The 19995-nt window shown below is 41.4% G+C and overlaps 1 protein-coding gene across 1 annotated transcript in view; it reads right to left on the bottom strand.

The window, feature by feature from the left end:
* Positions 1 to 1370: 1370 nt before the first annotated feature.
* The window catches only part of LOC124256629 (ras-related and estrogen-regulated growth inhibitor-like), a 56990-nt gene continuing 38365 nt past the window's right edge, over positions 1371 to 19995 (bottom strand). The window contains exons 3-4 of the mRNA XM_046690603.1: positions 3367 to 3440; positions 1371 to 2282 (exon numbers count right to left, since the gene is read on the bottom strand). Coding sequence (XP_046546559.1) covers positions 1854 to 2282; positions 3367 to 3440 — 503 coding nt within the window. The 3' untranslated portion in view covers positions 1371 to 1853. The remainder of the gene's footprint in view (positions 2283 to 3366; positions 3441 to 19995) is intronic.

Here is a 19995-nt window from a genome sequence, read left to right as displayed (position 1 = left end):
CGAAGTGTTTCTATGGTAATGATTAGATGCCGAGGCTTTCACTTGTTTCTTGGTGACTCAGCACCTTGAAAAACTTCTAGTGGCCTTGTATGAGCTTGCAAGATTGTCTTCCTAGCATCTCTCAAAACACATGTACTATCAATGTCAATTGTAGACATTCAAACGAATTTGGGGCGTTCGGAAAGCCGAGAGACACAAGGTGTAATTTCCAGGTGGACAGTTAATGATCTTCAGCTCTAGTTTTCTTCCCTTTATTCCCCCCTCCTCCAAACCCAATAAGGACAAATAAATACATACATAACTAAATAACAAAAAATAATATAAACAAAACAAACTAAACCATCAAAAAACCCAAACCAACACCACCTCCCCTTGTCCGTGGGCTAGTAGCCAACTTATCGATATAGCCCACGTCGTCATATCCGAAGTTCAGATCATACTGTCTTGATTTTGTCTTGATAGTTCGACTTGCTGGTGATTTCATTTCCAGCTCAACGTCTGACACTGAAAGTGAAGTGGTTGTTTGTGAAACCTGCAATCTAAGTATACCATGTGAGGAATTGACTTCAACACAAACATAAACACATGGTATATAATGCATTAGTTATATACTAGTAACATATATAAGAAAATATAACGAACACGGGCGCACTTGTAAGTAAGCGAGACAATGAGTGCGACATAAATACAAATATCTAGCTCACTGTTACATTGGATACTTTGTAGGTGTATACAGGCTCCACGACATGGTGGCACTTCAGTGAGGGGTACACGTTCACACGACAGTCAGAAAAACTTTTGTTTCCTTTTTAAACTTTTGAAAATATGTAAAGATGCTTATGTGCTTAATTGTTGTCTTCGTTATTGAGAAATGGGGGTCTTTCCCACAAGGGGGTTTCCAGCACAGTATTAGGTGAACCTGAAATTGTCTCTACCAAACCCTGAAAAGGATTTTTGTAAACGATGCGTCGTTCACAAGGTTCAAATAATCGATTTGAAATGCCCACATATTCCAGTAATATAAAAAAAGAACAAATTGAATCTAAAAATGAAAATTGACATAGTCGAGCAGTATATACACAAAGAACTTAGTTAAACACCCCCTGACATTTCCCACGATTGAATGAGCCCCGATCCTAACTCTTTGGAGCATATCTGGGACATGATTGGTCGTCGTGTGCAACAAAGGGATCCTCCTGTACAGAACCTGGCCCAATTGGAAGCTGCTTTACACGAGAAGTGGCGTAGACTGCCCTTTCGGAGGATCAGGAGGCTGACAAGGGGTATGAGGAGGACAGTGCTGGCTGTCATACAGTCGCATGGAGGTTACACTCGGTACTGAGCTTGACACGCAAAATGACATTTTGAATGTTCACATTCATCAATAAATAATTCAACAAGAAACATTCCAGGGCCATACTTCTATAGACATGATTTTGTATGAAAATCAGTGTAGTTTTTAATGTGCAATTATCATGATAAAATCAGCATGGATTCCAATAATTTTGTCGTGAGTCAAGGGATCATACGGGTCAGAAATGTTTTTCCATCGTGGTCACCACAAGAAGTTTTATGTACGTGTTGAAAACCTATCATTGCTAAAATACAGTGGGTGCTTAATTAATTTCTTTGTGTATATTTTAAAAATCCAACCGTTAAACCAACAACAATACTCACGTCTTCAACATTAAAAGCAAACAGGCAACTTAAAACAACCACATGGCAGTGTTCAGCATTTGCCAACACATGAATACACGTCTACCAACAAAAACTCAGTTCACGTTTCCATTTACAAAGTATTGCTCATGGCGCCAAGGAAGTCGATTGCATAAATGGTGGCACTTTGTGTTCCTTCAAAACGTATCACTCCGGCTCCTAACGATCCGCTTCTTAAAAGCCTTCTTCATATTGTAAAGTCGCGAGCGTTTCTCGAGACCGGAAACGGCAGCAGTGAGACCTTTCACAAATTCTCTTTTCATCTGACAAAGTAGTTCTTCCATTGTTTCGTTCACAGCTTGAAATCCTTCCGCCACAGATAGTTCGTATTTTGGGCAGTCCATTTCTCCCGCCAATCCAAGTCCTTCGTCTTCCGTCACTGCACGTGCAGTAAGGAGGTCAGATTTATTGGCGACCAATACGATTGGAGTATCTTGACCTCTGACCTTAAAAAGCCAGTCTTTTAGTTTCGTAGCCTCTTGAAAACTCTGCCGATCTGTTACGGAATACAACAACACAAAGCCGTCGCCCCATCTCAGATGTTTCTCCAGAGTTTCTTCTGTCATCTGAAAGTATCACATTCATATTTTATTTTATCAAAGGTTTGTTAAGTTAATTATTCGTCAGTGCATTAACGGAAAGTCGTTTTCGTTACCAGCTTGTAGATTTCACTCATGGGAGACAGAAGCTCAAAATAGCCGGCACTCTCATTGAAGTTATTACGTAACAATGGTCAAGAGCTTCAACATTGTCTGATCCAGGGCCTAGATTTTCGAAGCTCTCTTAGCGCTAAGATAATCGTAAGTGCCATACATTAACATTAACTTACAACTATCTTAGCGCTAAGAGAGCTTCGAAAATCTAGCCCCAGTAGTCTGTGAAGTATAGTTGGTTGGTTGGTTGTTTAACCACGCATTCAGCAATATTCCAGCTCTCGAGTCTGGACCAGACAACCCAGTGATCAACAGCATGAGCATCGTTTTTCGCAATTGGAATACGATGACATTTGTCAACCTAGTCAGCAAGCCTGAACACCCGATCCCGTTAGTCGCCTCTTACGACAAGCATGGGTTGCTGAAGATCAACTCTAACCCGGATCTTCACGGGTCTGTGAAGCGTAGTACACTGGGGAATAGGATAGGGTGGGACTGATGAAGCGGGAGGGGTTGGGGTGGCTGGGTGTTGGCAGAACGGGTACCTGTTTCTGTTTCTGATCGAGCAGACTAAAATGGGGATTGGATGGTCAGGCTCTGTGACGTAGCCAGGCTACCTCGACCTGGGCATTCAAGTCGTCAATCAATGGTTTTCATGGCCGAGACTCGATTGTATTTTAGACCGCCAATCCATAACAGAAATATTGCTGACCGCGGTGTTATTCACATACTCACACGTCTGAGTGAGTGAGTATGGTTTTACGCCGCTTTCAGCAACATACCAGCAATATCACGGCGGGGACCCCGAAATGGGCTTCACTAATCGTACCCATGTGGGGAATCGAACCCGGGTCTTCAGCGTTTCGAGCGGACGCTTTAACCACTAGACTATCTCACCGCTCCCACTCGTCTGAGAACTTATCACAATCTTCGCAGATACTTGATGAAAACATTTAAACTATTAATGCAAAAATGACTATGTTGTCGATGTCCATACCAGCGATGCTGTATCGAGAATCTCCAAGGTCAGCTCGTCACGGGGGGCGGCTATCTTGTGTGTGTACATCATCTCTGGAATGTAAGATGGACATGTTAATCATGGGCTGGCTGATGGCGTTATCAGTGCGATGGTGATGATACACTGTGTAAATTGTGATACACAATGTAAACACTTGGAAGTAAACATGTTTAAGAATGTGTTTAACTTATATATATGAACAACACATTTAAAGTCCCTTTTAATTGAAAAGCCATTTTGTGAAAGTATGTAAGTGTGTAAGAACAAATCGTTCACATCAATATTCAGGCATGCAGGATTGGGTCCATTCAAAAAGAAATAGAATGTGTCATCACTTTCCGATTTCAATGAGACACATGTACCTTTTGGTAGTCAAACAAAGAAAAGAAGTGTCTACTGCACCCGGTGTTCCCAGGCGTTCACCCCTACAAGTACATTCCGGGCCCGATGTTGCTTTAGTTCGTTGATCGGACGAGAACCAGTGTTTTCAGCATGGTATAGTGGTGGTGGTGGAATTGGGTTTAACGTCGTGCTTGAGAATATTTCGCTCATATGACGACGTGCATGCGTGTGTATGTGTATGTGCGGCTGCTTGTACTAGCCCAGACTGAAGCTGGTTTTATAGTGCTAGCCCACTGAGATACCATGCCGCAGTGAAGCATGAATACCTCCCTCAGACACATTATACTGACTCCGAGCCGACCAGTCCTTGTTGTACCCATTAATGCCGAGCGCCAGGTAGGGACCAACAAGCACCATATTTTAACGTCTTTTTGGTATGACGCGGTCGGGGATCAACGTGGTATAGCCGTAAACAGTACATCTCGGCAAAGTTTAGCTACATGTTCATGCGGGATAATGGCGAAGTGAAGCACACTAACCACAAGGTCTTACAACGAACGTGGTACAATATCAGCATGAAAACGTACACCTAAACCAGGCTAAGTTAATGATGATTGGGAACAGTGACATATCTGATGACGACAGTGATTATAGTAGAGGTGCAGGAAGACATGTTCTTTCTGAATGACAAATCGTATTTTTACCGGAAACGAAAATGAAAACTTTCCCCATTACTACAATACACACTGAAATTCTTATCAACGATTATCACTTACGATTGAATCACGAGTGCAGATTGGAGATTGAGTGTCCACAATGGCGGAAACCTGTACTTGTTGATTTACCTCGTCGTGTGACTTACCTTCATCAAACGTAGCTTACATTTGTTACATTACCTCCCCCTAATCTTTCCTTCATAGGCACACTGAGTCGTTGGGTAGGTGAGCGGTTGAAGCGTTCATCTAGTTTGACCAAGGCCCAGTTTCGATTCCCCACATGGTTACAAATTTATGGCGTTCCTGTGCCATGACATTTCGTGAGTGAGTGAGTGAGTCAGTCAGTGATGTTTAGCAATAAACCAGCAATATCACGGCGGGGGCCAGAAATGGGCTTCACACATTGTACCCATGTGGGGAATCGAACCTGAGTCTTTGGCGTGAAAAGCAAACGCTTTAACCACTAGGCTACCCCACCGCCCCGACATTACAAGAAGCCCACGTGTTTATAGGCAATTGTGTCTCACTCGTTCGTGGCCCTCTGTGTTGATCATTCTGACTGTAACAAATCATCCGTCTTCGAAATATCATGTTATCGTTGATCCATGTCTATTGTCTAAAATTGAAGTCCGCAGGTGCAAGTGCACGAAACAGTGGCACCTGTGGAATGCGTGACTTCTTATCACCAACCTTTCTCTGAAACTATTCCCACCTAGACATCATAACCCATCTATAAATATCAGACTGTTCAAAGTAATTTTAGCACCTGTCAGATATTCTTGGATCAGACACCGCCGCTAAACAAAGACTCCCCGCGTGTGGTTGATCGTCTCACTTCTCTAACATCCCGAATCAGCTTTTGCATGCATGAGATGAATATTACTCAACATCTGCCAAAGACGTGTCTAAAACAAGAAGTCCCGTAGGATTTCCGGAGCAGAATTCTCCTTTGCTCCCTACCGTGGAGGTGTACGTTATCGCATCTCGACGACGTCGGCTGTTGTCTGGGGTGCGGTGGGGTAGTCTAGTGGTTAAAGCGTCCGCTCGTCACGCCGAAGACCCGGGTTCGATTCCCCACATGGGTACATATATTGCTGGAATATTGCTGAAAGCGGCGTAAAACCATACTCACACACTGTTGTCCGATCGGTCTACCGTTTCGCTGATGCGCCTGGTTGGTCTGCTGTTAGCACCAAGTTTATAAAGTCCTGTGACATTTTATGATTTCCTCAAACGTCATGCTGACCCGTCGTGAAGTAAAGTGAAATACAGTCGAGCACCACTGTGTCGAACTCTGGTAACTCGATATCTCGGTTGTCTCGACATAACATCTCGGGCCCGGCAAAATCCTTCTTAATTTATCATTATTCAAGCTCTTTTAACTCGATACGGATGTCTCGATATTTCGGATAACTCGATATACATGTAATTTCATGGTCCCAACAAGCAAAATTACGCTTTAACTCGATATTTGGAAAGAAACTCGATATTCACCATGTATAGTGTTCAAGTAAAAGCAGCTCATTCACTGCAGCTCATTCATTCACTCACTTACTGTCTCGAAACTCGTATAGGTATATTTTCGAAAGGTATTAGTGAAACCATGGTAGCTCAGAAACTTCAATAGCTGGTGATTACTGTTGGGAACCTCTACAGATATTGAAATAAAATCGCTCCAACCCTTTGTTAATCCGGACCTTTTAATTTGCTATGGTTTGAATTAAAGAGGTTTAATTTCCGCCAGTGCCCCTTTGTTGATACATTTAAAGCAAAGCCTCTCTTTTCTGAGTTTCGTGTCTTCTTTTTGCAATCAGCAGGTTCGAGTCACAAACATACCTGCTCTATAAGCGTAATACAATTCAAAGACAGTCGCCTATATATCAACACGACAAGGCTGAGTAATTTTAAAATTAATTGAAAATTCGTTGCTCGTAAGTTCTTACATGACACACCACATCGTCTTCCACGTGTTTCGTTAGCAGTGAAAATAAACCTTTAACACATTGCCAGATCTATTTTTTTAGTTTCGAAAATGTTAGAAGGGATATGGATATTTTTGAATTTCGTAGATATATACAAGTTTGTATATTTCCTCGCGTTGAGGTATTTTTCTTTTACTGATTACATCCCTTGCTAAGTGAAGACTTGAAGAGAGATGATAAAGGTAAGATAAAATCTGTCAATTTACAAATAACAAATAGCCGCGCCAGTGTTCTGGAATTACGTCATTATGTCGACCTTGATTATGTTTAGAGAGGCTTTACCACCACATTCATCCTGAAAACTTTTAAACCTCATGTCCCTTGTCAATCGTAGCGGTTATTTTCGGTCTGCACATATCGTTTTCATTTAAACCGTTGCATATTTTCTGTTAAAAGGACGGCAATTTAACTTTCCACATTTTCATACGTAATGTTAATTGAAACTGACATGTAAGGCTTTTGAAACTATTGAAATTGATGCTTATTCCGAAGTTGACTAATATGAATCAAGATTGAGGACCAACGAACTTGGTGTTCAAATATTCGCGACATCTCATACATTTTGCCGAAATACAGCGATGCGTTATAACCAAAATATCTCTCATTCACTAAAAACAACTCAAATAAACACCTTTTGCTGCCAGTCAATTTGGGTGCATTCGGTTTTTTTAACAGGGTCAAATATGCGATAGACAAAATGTCTTTGAAATCGACACATATTAGCGAAGCGGAACGATTCTCAATTAACATTTGGTTAAGGAAGTGTGAAACCTACGATCTGAAGACGTCTAACTGCGACTACATGTACATCAAAATGTTTCTCAAACACAAAAACCGCATCCTTCAGTGAAATTATTTTTTCCAGAAGATATACACTGCACACTCTGAAACTATCTTTTGCCATGTTTAACTTCAAACTATTAACTATTTCCGCTATGACTGCGGCAACAACCAACTACTTCCTCTACGACTACGCATTCACTACTGTAACTTGTATGCATCACTGCTTACATCAACCATTACTACACCTGCTCTACAACTTCACCATCCACTGCATACATCATCTCCGACTTCCTAAACTTCGACGTCGACGACCCCCCCAACTATTACATCAACTGCTGGTACAGCAACGATGACCACGAGGGTCTGCTATCGCATGTCGATGTATGCCTTTTATCAGACTGTCTTCCCGCATCCTCTACTTCCTGAGCAGGACGTAAACAGGATGCACGTGCATGTCCTCGTTATTGTCAAACACTGACGTCAACAATTTTACTGTTTTGGTCTTGATAATTGGCGAACACAAATATTTATTCAGTGTACATAGGCCCAGGTCCCAGAGGCGTGATGCGGTCGAACATACATTCGATGGCAAAGTGTGTAATCTGGGCTTAAAGTAGTCCCGTCATTGTGTTTATAGAGTTTGCTACTTAACAGATTTCTTTTGAAATAACAAAGCGTCTTCTGCGGGGTGGTCTAATGGTTACAGTGTTTGCTCATAACACCTACTGTTTCAGTTCGATTCCTGACTAAGTACAATGTTTGAAGCCTAACAGAGATCCAGATAATATGTATACAAGCGTAGTCTGTCAAACAGACCCCGAAACAAATATATCCAAGAAAGCCCATGTAAGTCTAGATTATGTGGAAAGTCTAGATTTCCACAGTTTCAGTTTCTGACAATGAAGAAAGTCTCTGGGATCCTTGTCTGTATATTTTATGATTAGTTTTATGAACAGTTTTCTCTGTAAAATATGTTCATTTCAGAGACTAGATGTTAGTCTAATACAAACGTAAAATGCACAAATGAAATTACCGTAACACAAATAATGTTTAGTTGCTTGCGTTCAAATGCGTATATAAAGTTAAACCCCATTCAAATCTTTGAAGGGCATTTAGAAGTGGAATCCACCCGATGAAGGAGCAAGTATACACTCCGAAACGTCGTGTTATTTACAATAAAGAAGTTGACATCCATAAATCTTGCTTTTCTTAAAACCCATTGCCTTTATAACAGCAGTGTGCGAAACTAGCGAAGTACTTCCAGCTTGTGGATCTGTATGTACAGATCTTTGTTTGCAAATCAAATACGATTATCAACTACACAATAACCATATTGCAGTGTAAAACATTTGCTACTTATCTCTTCATATTAACTCAGATATGTATCACTTTCAGCCGAGGCGATGTGTCGCATACATTGGTATCACATGGACAGATGCACGATAGAAGTCATCTGAAATAGCTTTTAGAGTCATGTTCGACTCTTTGGTTTCCCATACAAATACACTGCCCCCAACAGCGTAAACATATGTGTACAGAATACCCAAACGTAAAACTAAGTGGCTCAAAAAGGTATCTGATTAAAACAGGGTTGGAATATTGCTAAAACCGACAGGGCCAATTTAGACCACTCTCTCATGTGTCAACATACTGATCTGTGGATTATAGAGAGATCTTACGGGCAAGTACGACTGGCTGGGTTACATCTATGCCACGGCAGGTGATAACAAAGGCAAGCTTTACAAAATTGTTCACAGTGAGGAATCGAACCTTGGTTTTTGTCCCAAGACCTAACACGTAAACCATAAGACCACCTCACCCCCCAGGAGAGAAAAGGTGAGTTTGTAAAATGTTATTTCTTACATAAATCCATTGGAAGAGAAAGGCAACAAACACATGTGTGAGATCGAAGTCCAGGGCCGTGATTGCAAAAATTGGCTGCTCCATGTTGATGACCCAAGGTCAAATTGTGATGAACTGCTTTTCCTAACGTCGCGTTTCAATTTAATTCCTATGCGTCTGTGTCAGATTTTATGGTTTTAGAGTGTTTAATAAAATTTATTTCAGTTGCATTATCACCGTCGTCTTGTTAATCCACAGATCTGGATGAAATTTCTTGATAGGGGTCGCACTAGATTCGGGTCGTGAGCAGTAGACGAGATAGCGTCACAAATGACCTTTGTATAATGTATAAATACGCTAATGTGATCAATTGAAAAAACAAAATTGGCATCAAATCAGTGATAAGATGTTGCATTTCTAGTTGTGTTAAAGAAACAAATGACTGTAGTTGTGCCTGTCAGGAGTCATTAATCTCACAAATCTTTCTTTCAAAACGTATCCAACTTGCTTTCGCTAGTTAGATATCTTTTGAAACAACTTGTGAGATAAATGATATCTGACAGACGCTCGTGTTTTAATCTCTATTTCTTACACACCTGTGGGTGAAAAATCTATTTGAGATAACTGGTAACAAACATGTGCCAGATCATGTCCGTGATTGGTTTCTCCATGGTGATGACCTAAGGTCAGATTATGACGGACTACTGTGTGTAATCCATTGATACGTTTCTCGTGCTGCGGTCGAATTCACTAACGTCTCGGTGGAAACTGTATGGATTTAGGATGAATAATGAATGTTCTTGGTTCTTGTTTATTTGGTATAGCTATCACCTCCTTGGTAATCCACGGATGTGGTGGACTCTTTTGTGGAGGGACACACGGGGTATGAGTTGTAGCAGTAAAGGGGATCTCGTGAGCATATGCTTGCCTGTTTGTATATAGGTGTGCATAGGCGGATCCAGAGGGGTGGGGCTGGGGTGCAGGGATGCGCACCCTCCCCTTTGTCCTGAAAGTTTATTAAATGACCATTGAAACTCGGGTGAAAATGAAGTGTGCACCCCTCCTTTTCTCAATAGTGTGCACCCCCCCTTTCTCAAAAAGCTGTATCCGCCCCTGGTATGTAAGTATGTGTGTGTGTGTGAATGGATGGATGGATAGATGGACGGACTGATTTAAGAGTTTTACAGCGTGAAAACCGCAAACTACATTAAGTAGTTCACTTCATTTGCATAAAATATTAAGAAATACGTTTATCATTAAAGCGTCTGGAAAATATCAAATAGATATGACACATTCTAAAATTAAGACTAAATATCGGTCGTATTTATCTGACATCATATTGATATAGATGAAGTTTGCTTTATGTTGGTGCCCTGCTTTAAGGAAATGTGTACTCGTATGGAGACAAAGTCAGTTTGTCGTTAAACGACGTACTCTAGTGATTGGTATGACGGGCATCGATCTGCGCAATGGGATACGATGAGCTGACCGCCTGATCCATTTCAAGAGTTGTCGTATCACGATAAGCATACTCCGCCCCATTTACTGCAGAATCCATGTCGTTCTGGAACAAGCCGAAGGGCCTTGTAGGTTACGGAAAACTGCGAGTTTTGACGAATCAGTTTGCTTTGGAGCACTGCTGGTTACTCGGAATCCCCGAGTCGTTTTCCGAGACAATGACCTCATTGATCAATTTAGCTGTGTTTTAAAGTCACACATTGTCAGAACAAAAAGAAAATACATATTTTTCAAATTCTTTCTTTAATTTATGACGTATGTAGATGATGAAAGTTGCTTCATAGTTCCTATACTCTCTTCAAAAACGCATCTTAAGGTGCAAATGTTTCACCTGCGAATATCATTTGACTACATTTAGACATCGACAGCATTATGAAAATGGCAAAAACGATGTTTACACTGTGTTTTAAATCTATTACCGGTCTGGTTGATGGAGAGTATGTCAAACGTCGATGTAATGTAGCCCAACAATCATCACCTTCACTTGGAATATTGCTAGAAAAGCAGGTTAAAACAGTGCCAAGCTACATTCTCGAAGACTGGTTCTTGGGTAACTTTTGCCGTTAAGGTTTTGGCAGAACCAAATTATATCTCCTAGTTCTCTCTATCCTATGTGTAATTACACCCCACCCCCCCCCCCCCGTGTCTGTGTGTTTTGTGGGAGGGGAGGGGTTGTGATCAGCATTTGTCCGTCTGTCCGTCTGCTCTGTGCGTCTGTAATCGTAGTTTAATGCTCCGATATCACAAGACCTAATATTCGTTCATGTTTCATTACGTACACAACCATTGTCATCTAAGCCCTTTTGCTATTGAGGCATTTATTAAATTTACATTTTTTCCGTTTCTATGGCAACTATCCTTACCTCGACCCTGTTAATTGCCGCGTGTTTATATGTATTACCTTCAAATTCTGAAGATATTTTTCATGTAACTTAGCACTCAGAAAGAACAGGATGTTCTGCTATTTTTAAGGGTTTTCTAAAAGAAATCCGTTTCCAAGTCTTTCCTTATACTGATGTGCTTGTCTGCACTATATCTCCGAATCTAATAAGTAAAGACATGTACCTTTTTCCTTTGACGGCTTTTAGAATTTGTATTGTCTTCGACTCCATGGCAACAAGTTTGACTTTGACTCTGTACATATTGGAGAGTGACCATATTTCCGGAAATACGTTTATTCATTTATGAGACTTTGCACTCACGGAGATCAGGATGCCACTTGGTGTCATTAGCTGTTTAGGACAATATTATATTTTCATCGTAAACTGGTGCAATTATTGTGTGACATTCACAATCGCATCTTTACTCAAACGGGTGAGTGAGTTTAGTTTTACGCCGCTTTTAGCAATATTCCAACAATATCACGGCGGGGGGACACCAGAAATGGGCTTCAAACATTTAGCCCATGTGGGGAATCGAACCCGGGACTTAGGCGTGGTGAGCGAACGCTTTAACCACTAGGATTCCCCACCGCCCCTTGCTGAAACGGACCTGACATCCAAATACAAACGCCATAATGCAAATTCCATGGTATTGTTTTGATAGCTCAATAACTACTCTTGAACAATGACAGACATATTCGATGGGAATAATTCTATCACGTTGGAATGACCACCCTGGGAGGCCTTGCTGTAACAATCAGATGAGTCGTTCTTGGAATTAGTGGGAGCCTGGGTGATTTGTCATCTTCTGATGACTCTTGTTATATAACCCAGATGTAGCTGAAATAAGGCTCGTTTGGATTTTTTATGGGATCGAACAGCGCTGTGATATTTCCGAGAAGCCCGACTGCCTTACACAAGATGCAGAAGATTAAAGAAGTTGTCTGGAAACTGTATTCTGCTCTGCGCGCGGGGAAAATGAAGCGCAGGGAGGTCACGTGATGTCAATTATCCTCGGAGCAGGTGTATTTGCCGGTATATTAATGAGGGAAGTGTTTTGTGTTTCAGGCGTGGCACTTTCTTTTAAAATAACAAATCACTGATCATTAATCATAGTTGAAAATTAATAACCCTGCGTACATAATTAATGTAAGATGCTAGCCGGTTAATTCTGGTTAAATTGACGTCAAGAGTGAATTCTTTTAATATGTGTTAATTTTACAGATTGTTTTATTTAACGCCTCTCTGAGCAATGCTCCAGCTGTATGACGGGAACCTGTAACTAATTAAGTCTGGGCCAGAATATAATGATCGCTATTGTGAGCAACGCTATCAGCCAAGTCATCGAGCACAGGCAAACTGTAGCGCAAATAGGGTTGCGCAACAAAGAGAAAATTACCAGTCTTCCTATGTGCGAGCAAAGCGAGCAAAGGTTGGCAACGTGCTTTTCCTCGCTTCGGTTCGAAAAATATTTTTATATCAAAATAATACCATCAAAGGTAGACGCCTATTCCCTCACAGGGTTGAGCTCTCAGATTTCCAACCTCGTATTGAATAATTACTCACGTAAAATATAATTATTTAAGCCACCATTCTAAGCGCCACTCGTCGCATGTCAAATCGTTCTTCGCCTCCATGACCCCGGCCGGCTTCCGGTTCAACGGAGTGAAGGAACAAGCATTAAGCAGAAATTAAAAAGAAATATCATATTGCCTAATTTTACCATTAAACTGTTGGAGATTATTTTACTTATCTGCCGTCGTTGTTGTTAGAATTTTCATAAACTTTATTCTACAAAAAGACTTCTGGCGTAGCGGGTGAATGAAAGCAAGGGAGGTAACACCGCAGGTATTCTATATGGCGGACTTAAACTCCATGTACATCAGCTGTAATATTGTTTGGATTCCAGCATATGTTGGTTTAGCTGGAAACGAAGAAGTTGACAAACTTGTTTAGCTGGCTTGCAAAACTCAGCAGCCAGATATTGATTCTATTAAGCCAATTCCAACAGATTACGTGTTTGCCATTTCATCTTCAGTAAATGCATCTTGGCAAAATAAATGGGACAATGAAACTACAGGTAGACACATGTACTCTACTTGTCCTGTAGTAAGCAAACATGTTTTAAATTCGTCGGCGTTGTCGCAGAGATGAAGTCGTTTTAACTCAACCCCTGCCCTTGCGTTCGTTCAAAAATTAAACGGCTATTGAAACGCATAGCATGCCAAGGATTGACGTCTGACTGACTGGGGAGTCGTTGGCTGCACATTTCCACTTCCACGCCTGCACTGGTTACCAGAATACAAATGACGCGAATTCTGGACGTCCCGTGTAACAACGCCAAGACAGGACAGATGGATAAGGGTGACCCATCTTCGCCACAGGTTTCAGACTGCAGTGATGACTGCCCGAACCATCCCAGGACTTCGCCGTATCCACCCCAACACAGTTCGACAACGTTTACGTCATCACGGGATCAGACCACGACGTCCCGCCATACAGCCTATCCTGACACAACGTCATCGACAAGCTCGCCGAATGTGGTGCCGAAATCATATATCCGCAGACCCTTGTTTTGGTGGAGAAATGTTGTTTTACGTATGAGTCAGGTTTAACATTTCCCATAGTGATGGACGTCAACGTGCCTATAGACGCGTGGGAGAACGTTATGCACAGGCCTGTGTCTTGGAGAGGAATCGCTTTGGTGGTGGTTCCGTGATGATTTGGGGTGGAATAACAGCACGCCAAAGAACTCCTTTGGTGATTGTTCAGGGCAACTTAACTGGTGTGGGCTACAGGGATCAGATTCTTCGACCTGTGGCAATTCCTTTTCTGCAACGTCATGGCCCTGGATTAACATTCCAACAGGACAATGCCCACCCTCATACGGCAAGGGTTGCTATGGATTTCTTGCAACACCACAACGTAGACTTACTGCCATTGCCTGCAAATTCACCGGATCTCTCCCCGATAGAGCATGTTTGGGACGAGATGGATCGACGTCTACGCCGTCTTCCTCATCCGCCAGATAACGTCCTTGACCTTGCAACAGAACTTGAGAGAATCTGGCGTGACATCCCACAAGCCTTCCTTGCACGTTTGATAGGCTCTATGCGTCGTCGTTGCACTTCTGTTCTCAATGCCGATGGTGAACATACCCGTCATTGAGCTTGTGACATGGTCGTTTGACCCCTGTCCCGCTTGTGGACTCGTGACGTCATTGTGATTGACTTTTCAATTGAAATTCTCCCGACTTGTTATGGTCTCATGATCCCTCCATTAAAGTTTATATGTACCTTTGACATTGTTATCGTACTTATCAACTGGGATAATATTTTGACAATGCACAGTTTCTTTATGTGGCTAGTATATTAGATAACGACATCTCTCCTATATGTGAATGCTGCCCAGAAATAGTTCAGCACTATCTCATTGAACAGGGGCGTAGCTACCATTACAAAAAAAGCCCGGGCTTACACATGATTTTGTCTATGAAAGTTGGATAAGCCCTCAAAACTATCTAAATATAAAGCTTTGCGCCCTATCGGGCTTACACGAAAAATGACTTGCTACGCGCATGCTGAATGTCAAGCTCATGAAAAACAACGACAGGCTCTTAAAAAAACTGTGCTTAACAAAACCAAAAAACATTTTTACAATAAACACAATACTTGGCGATAATTTGATGTATGGTTGCATACAAAGAGCTGTGTTAGATTTCCTCGTTAAAACGGGGAAGCATGACAATATTTAACTGAACATAAATATAACCGTTTGTCAAGTGTTGGGCGCATATAGGCCTTTTGAGGCCCAAGGTCGCCCTAAAACCTTACCTTTCCTACCTACCTACCTACCTACCTACCATATGGCGGACATGTGATTCAACAAGTATATATAGATTTAACTCCCCTGTTCCTGTTTAACTTACAATGCTTAAAATTTTAAATTTTAAAATGTTGAATCAAATATATTTTACGTGAGTAATTATTCAGTATGAGGTTGGAAACCTGAGAGCACAGCCCTGTGAGGAAATGGGTGTCTACCTTTGATGGTGGCGACATTTTACTTTAATATTAAACATATCTTTCGAACCGAAGCGAGGGAAGTACGTTGCCAACCTTTGTTCGCTTCGCTCGCACATAGGAAGATTGGCCATTTTCCTTTTGTTGCGCAACCCTATTGCGCTACAGTTTGCCTGTGCACCGAGCCTGACCACCAATCCACCCCAGCTGACAATTTCACGTTGTTACAACGTTATTCTGTGGACTCCCATTCAATTCATTTCAATGTTTATTCGTCAATTTCATATGCATGTTGTTTTGGTCGTGTGCTTTCTAAAGCACTAGCAGAATAGTGAAGAAATCGTCTTAAAGTGAAACATTTCTCAGAAAACTATCGTGATACCAAATTATAAAAAACGTTGTTTAAACGTTGTGAGGAGCGTAAAGCATAACGTTTCCTCAACGTAAATTTGCAACTTTGTTATTACGTTGTGAGTGAGTGAGTGAGTTTAGTTGTACGCCGCTTTTAGCAATATTCCAGCAATATCAGGACAGGGGACACCAGAAATAGGCTTCACACATTGTTCCTATGTGGAGAATCGAACCCGGGTCCTCGACGTGACGAGCGAACGCCTTCACCACTAGACTATCCCACCGCCCTATTACGTTGTGACAAAACGTTATCAAATAGTATGTGTGCAGTAGTGTGTACCTCACTTTTGTCCCGAAAGTTTATTAAATAATAGGCGGATCTATTTAGCCTCAGGTAAAAATGAACTGTGCAAACCCACCCAGCTCAGCCCATTCTATAATGAAAAAAGCCAAAGTAACACAAGTTTTAATTTTATGTCACCCCTCCCTGAGGCTCATTTTAAATTCAAATAGAACTTTTGGCTTTATCAAAATAATACGTTTCTCAGAGATTAAGCGTTAGTGTAGTGCAAAAGGTGGACACTAAAATTACCATATGGTAAAAATAAATTGCTTTCTTCCCTTCTCAAGGGAACAACCAGAGGTTTCTTTGAAATCGACACTTTTGAAGCGGACATGAAATAAGAAAAAGCACGTGTATTTCATGCGCGCGCGACTCCCGATGACAGGCTAACCCACGGCGCGGGAAGATTAGCCAATACCCTGGCTTTTACAAACAAGATATATTTAGAATGTTTACATCCAGTTCTGATCTACATTCGTTTTGACATTTTCTCCTCTGGAGATTTTAGCACCAGGGTAAATGAAACAACGGTTGGAGACAAGTCTTGTGAGGCACCTGGCGCCCCCTCCGACAATACAGTAGATATGCTTGACATTTGTTATGTTGTTTTACGAAGATTTTAACATTTGGCTATGGTATTAATAGATGCGGATATTTAGGCTTCTGTCGACAAACGTATACAAACGATAACCTACGTTTCGTTAAAGTATATTTAACTGAAGGAGTGCGATTGTTGGTGTTATGCGGTAATGTAAACAAACATGGTAAACACGTGCGTTGAACATGTGAACAGTCATGCATGTTTGTCGATGTTTTTAAATGTTTATAGCGAGATGCGTCACGATTTTGTAATGCCCCTTTAAGAAGCATTGAGATTATTGATTGATGTCCCCCAGCAATGTATTTGAAGAATTCAGATATATTAAAAAAATGTGATGTTTATAAGACAGGTGTGTTGGGTCCTACATACTCTGATAGGCGATACTTAAGTGAGTAAGTATGGTGTTACACCGCTCTTAGCAATATTCCAGCAACACGATACTTAAGAATTACTCCGTGTATATATATACCCGTGAAGAACCATGTTAGAATTGTTTTTCAGCAACCCATGCTTGTCGTAAGAGGCGACTAACGGGATTGCGTAGATTGATGCTCGTGTTGTTGATCACTGGATTTTCTGGTCCAGACTCGATTATTTACAGACCGCCGCCACATAGCTGGAATATTGCTGAGTGTGGCGTAAACCTAAACTCACTCACTCATCTGCAGCGGGCATTGGGTGGTCAAAATGGCGATAGTAAACAGAACATGCACTCTTGCAACCCCACACTGACAGTGTCATCGTGTCCTGAGGTCTGAATACAATCTCCATCAGTTTAACAAGTTATAACCTGCCTCATCGTTCATCCTTTGTGCTCTATTATTTATCATCAGAAAACGGAGAGGCAGACAGACTTAAGAAAGCAAGTAATCTTTGAGGGACGTAAGAATACATTTATTACGGCTACCGGAACAGCTATCTCCTTGGAAGGTGATATCCCAGTGTAAAACCGTTACACGATCAGACACGTCGTAGATAATAGATCATGCATGTTTGTTTTGACTCGCCTGTTTGTAACGGGACGCTTACTCTGTTACAACACCAAGACAGTGTGTAAACCTGTCAAAACAATGCAAGATGAAGCTAGACACGTCTCACAGAATGTAAATAAAGAACAGACAGTATCATCTATTTTGTGACATCTTAGTGTTATGTTAAAACGTTTCATAACAAGATATTCTTGTTCAACAGGGCAAACCAATTCTCAAGAGCGAATGCACTTGAATAAACATAAAATACGATATAGATTAATGCGTCAAATTTGGAAATGTCCCCCGCGTCTCTTTCTAAGACGTTTTGAAAGCTGTAACTGAGGCCGTGCTTGGCTGTAACCGCTATAGCATTAAATTACTATATACACTTTAAACTACGGTTATAACAAACTCAGATGAACCATTTATTCTAGTTCGTTATAAACGTATTTCGTTACAAGCATTTCGACCTATATGATAAATTGAATAGCAAATGCCCGGGACCAAAACTGTTCGTTATATCCGTCAATTTCTTTTAATCATGTATAAAGTAGTTTTCTTTAATCAAAAGGAGCTCGAGTATTGAAACTGCATTAGTATATAACCTTGCATGGGCTGTACTGGATATATTTGTTTTAGGGTCTGTAAGACAGACAAACTCAGTTCCTACCCAGGTGGGGGCGGTGGGGTAGCCTAGTGGTTAAAGCGTTCGCTCACCACGCCGAAGACCCGGGTTCGATTCCCCACATGTGCACAATGTGTGAAGCCCATTTCTGGTGTCCCCCGCCGTGATATTGCTGGAATATTGCTAAAAGCGGCGTAAAACTAAACTCAGTCAGTCAGTCCTACCCAAGTGATAAGAAAGTCAGTTACACCAAGACCGTGCCATATTATTTGCGCTGTGGGTTTTGATAACAATACTGATCTGTGAATATATATTGATTGGTAAGACCAACATCTATCTCTTCCTGGTTTTGCAAATTTGACTCAGAATCAATAAGGTTTGGTTATGTGAAAGCCCACACATTCCCGAATTCTATAGATATGCACTATTTGTTACAAAACAGGTCGGGCAAACGAATGGTTATCAGAAACTACATGTACAGGCTGAGAAGCACAGTTGTGTATGGTTTCATATCGACTGTAAATTGGACCTCTCTGCCATTTTAAAAACGGGTTAGTCTAACTACAGTGAATAACCGGTTTAACCCTAACTACAGCGAAGGACCGGTTAACCCTAACTACAGTGAATGACCGGTTAACCCTAACTACAGTGAATGACCGGTTAACCCTAACTACAGTGAATGACCGGTTAACCCAAACTACAGTGAATGACCAGTTAACCCTAACTACTGTGAATGACCGGTTAACCCTAACTACAGTGAATGACCGGTTAATCCTAACTACAGTGAATGACCGGTTAACCCTAACTACAGTGAATGACCTGTTAACCCTAACTACAGCGATTGACCAGTTAACCCTAACTACAGTGAATGAGCGGTTCACCCTAACTACAGTAAATGACCCTTTAACCCCAGCTACAGTGAATGACCAGTTAACCCTAACTACAGTTAATGACCCGTTAACCCTAACTACAGTGAATGACCGGTTAACCCTAACTACAGTGAATGACCGGTTAACCCTAACTACAGTGAATGACCGGTTAACCCTAACTACAGTGAATGACCGGTTAACCCTAACTACAGTGAATGACCGGTTAACCCTAACTACAGTGAATGACCCGTTAACCCTAACTACTTTGAATTACCGGTTAACCCTAACTACAGTGAATGACCGGTTAACCCTAGCTACAGTGAATGACCGGTTAACCCTAACTACAGTGAATGACCGGTTAACCCAAACTACAGTGAATGACCGGTTAACCCTAACTACAGTGAATGACCGGTTAACCCTAACTACAGTGAATGACCGGTTAACCCTAACTACAGTGAATGACCGGTTAACCCTAACTACAGTGAATGGCCCGTTAACCCGGTTATGTTGTAGAGTATCTCTGTTTTCAGCGACTGTTTACTCATTGCGTGTATCACTCGGAAGCGATCATGCGGCAAATAGCATTTGGTATCGTTCGAGTTTTTGAGGTTCAAACGGTATGTGCGAATGTTAACTTTCGCGATTTGGTAAGCTGTGTTTTGATTGGTCAGTCCAAAAGGTTAGCTGACGCGACCTTCTACTAGTTTTTGTAATACCCCGTTTACATGGACACATTTGCATATGTGAGTAAATGTACACACG

Source organism: Haliotis rubra, unplaced genomic scaffold (assembly GCF_003918875.1).
Source record: "Haliotis rubra isolate DU_JTF1 unplaced genomic scaffold, ASM391887v1 Scf632, whole genome shotgun sequence".
NCBI lineage: Eukaryota > Metazoa > Mollusca > Gastropoda > Lepetellida > Haliotidae > Haliotis > Haliotis rubra.
Note: the sequence above shows the minus strand (reverse complement) of the source record. Positions and strands in the feature narration are given on the sequence as shown.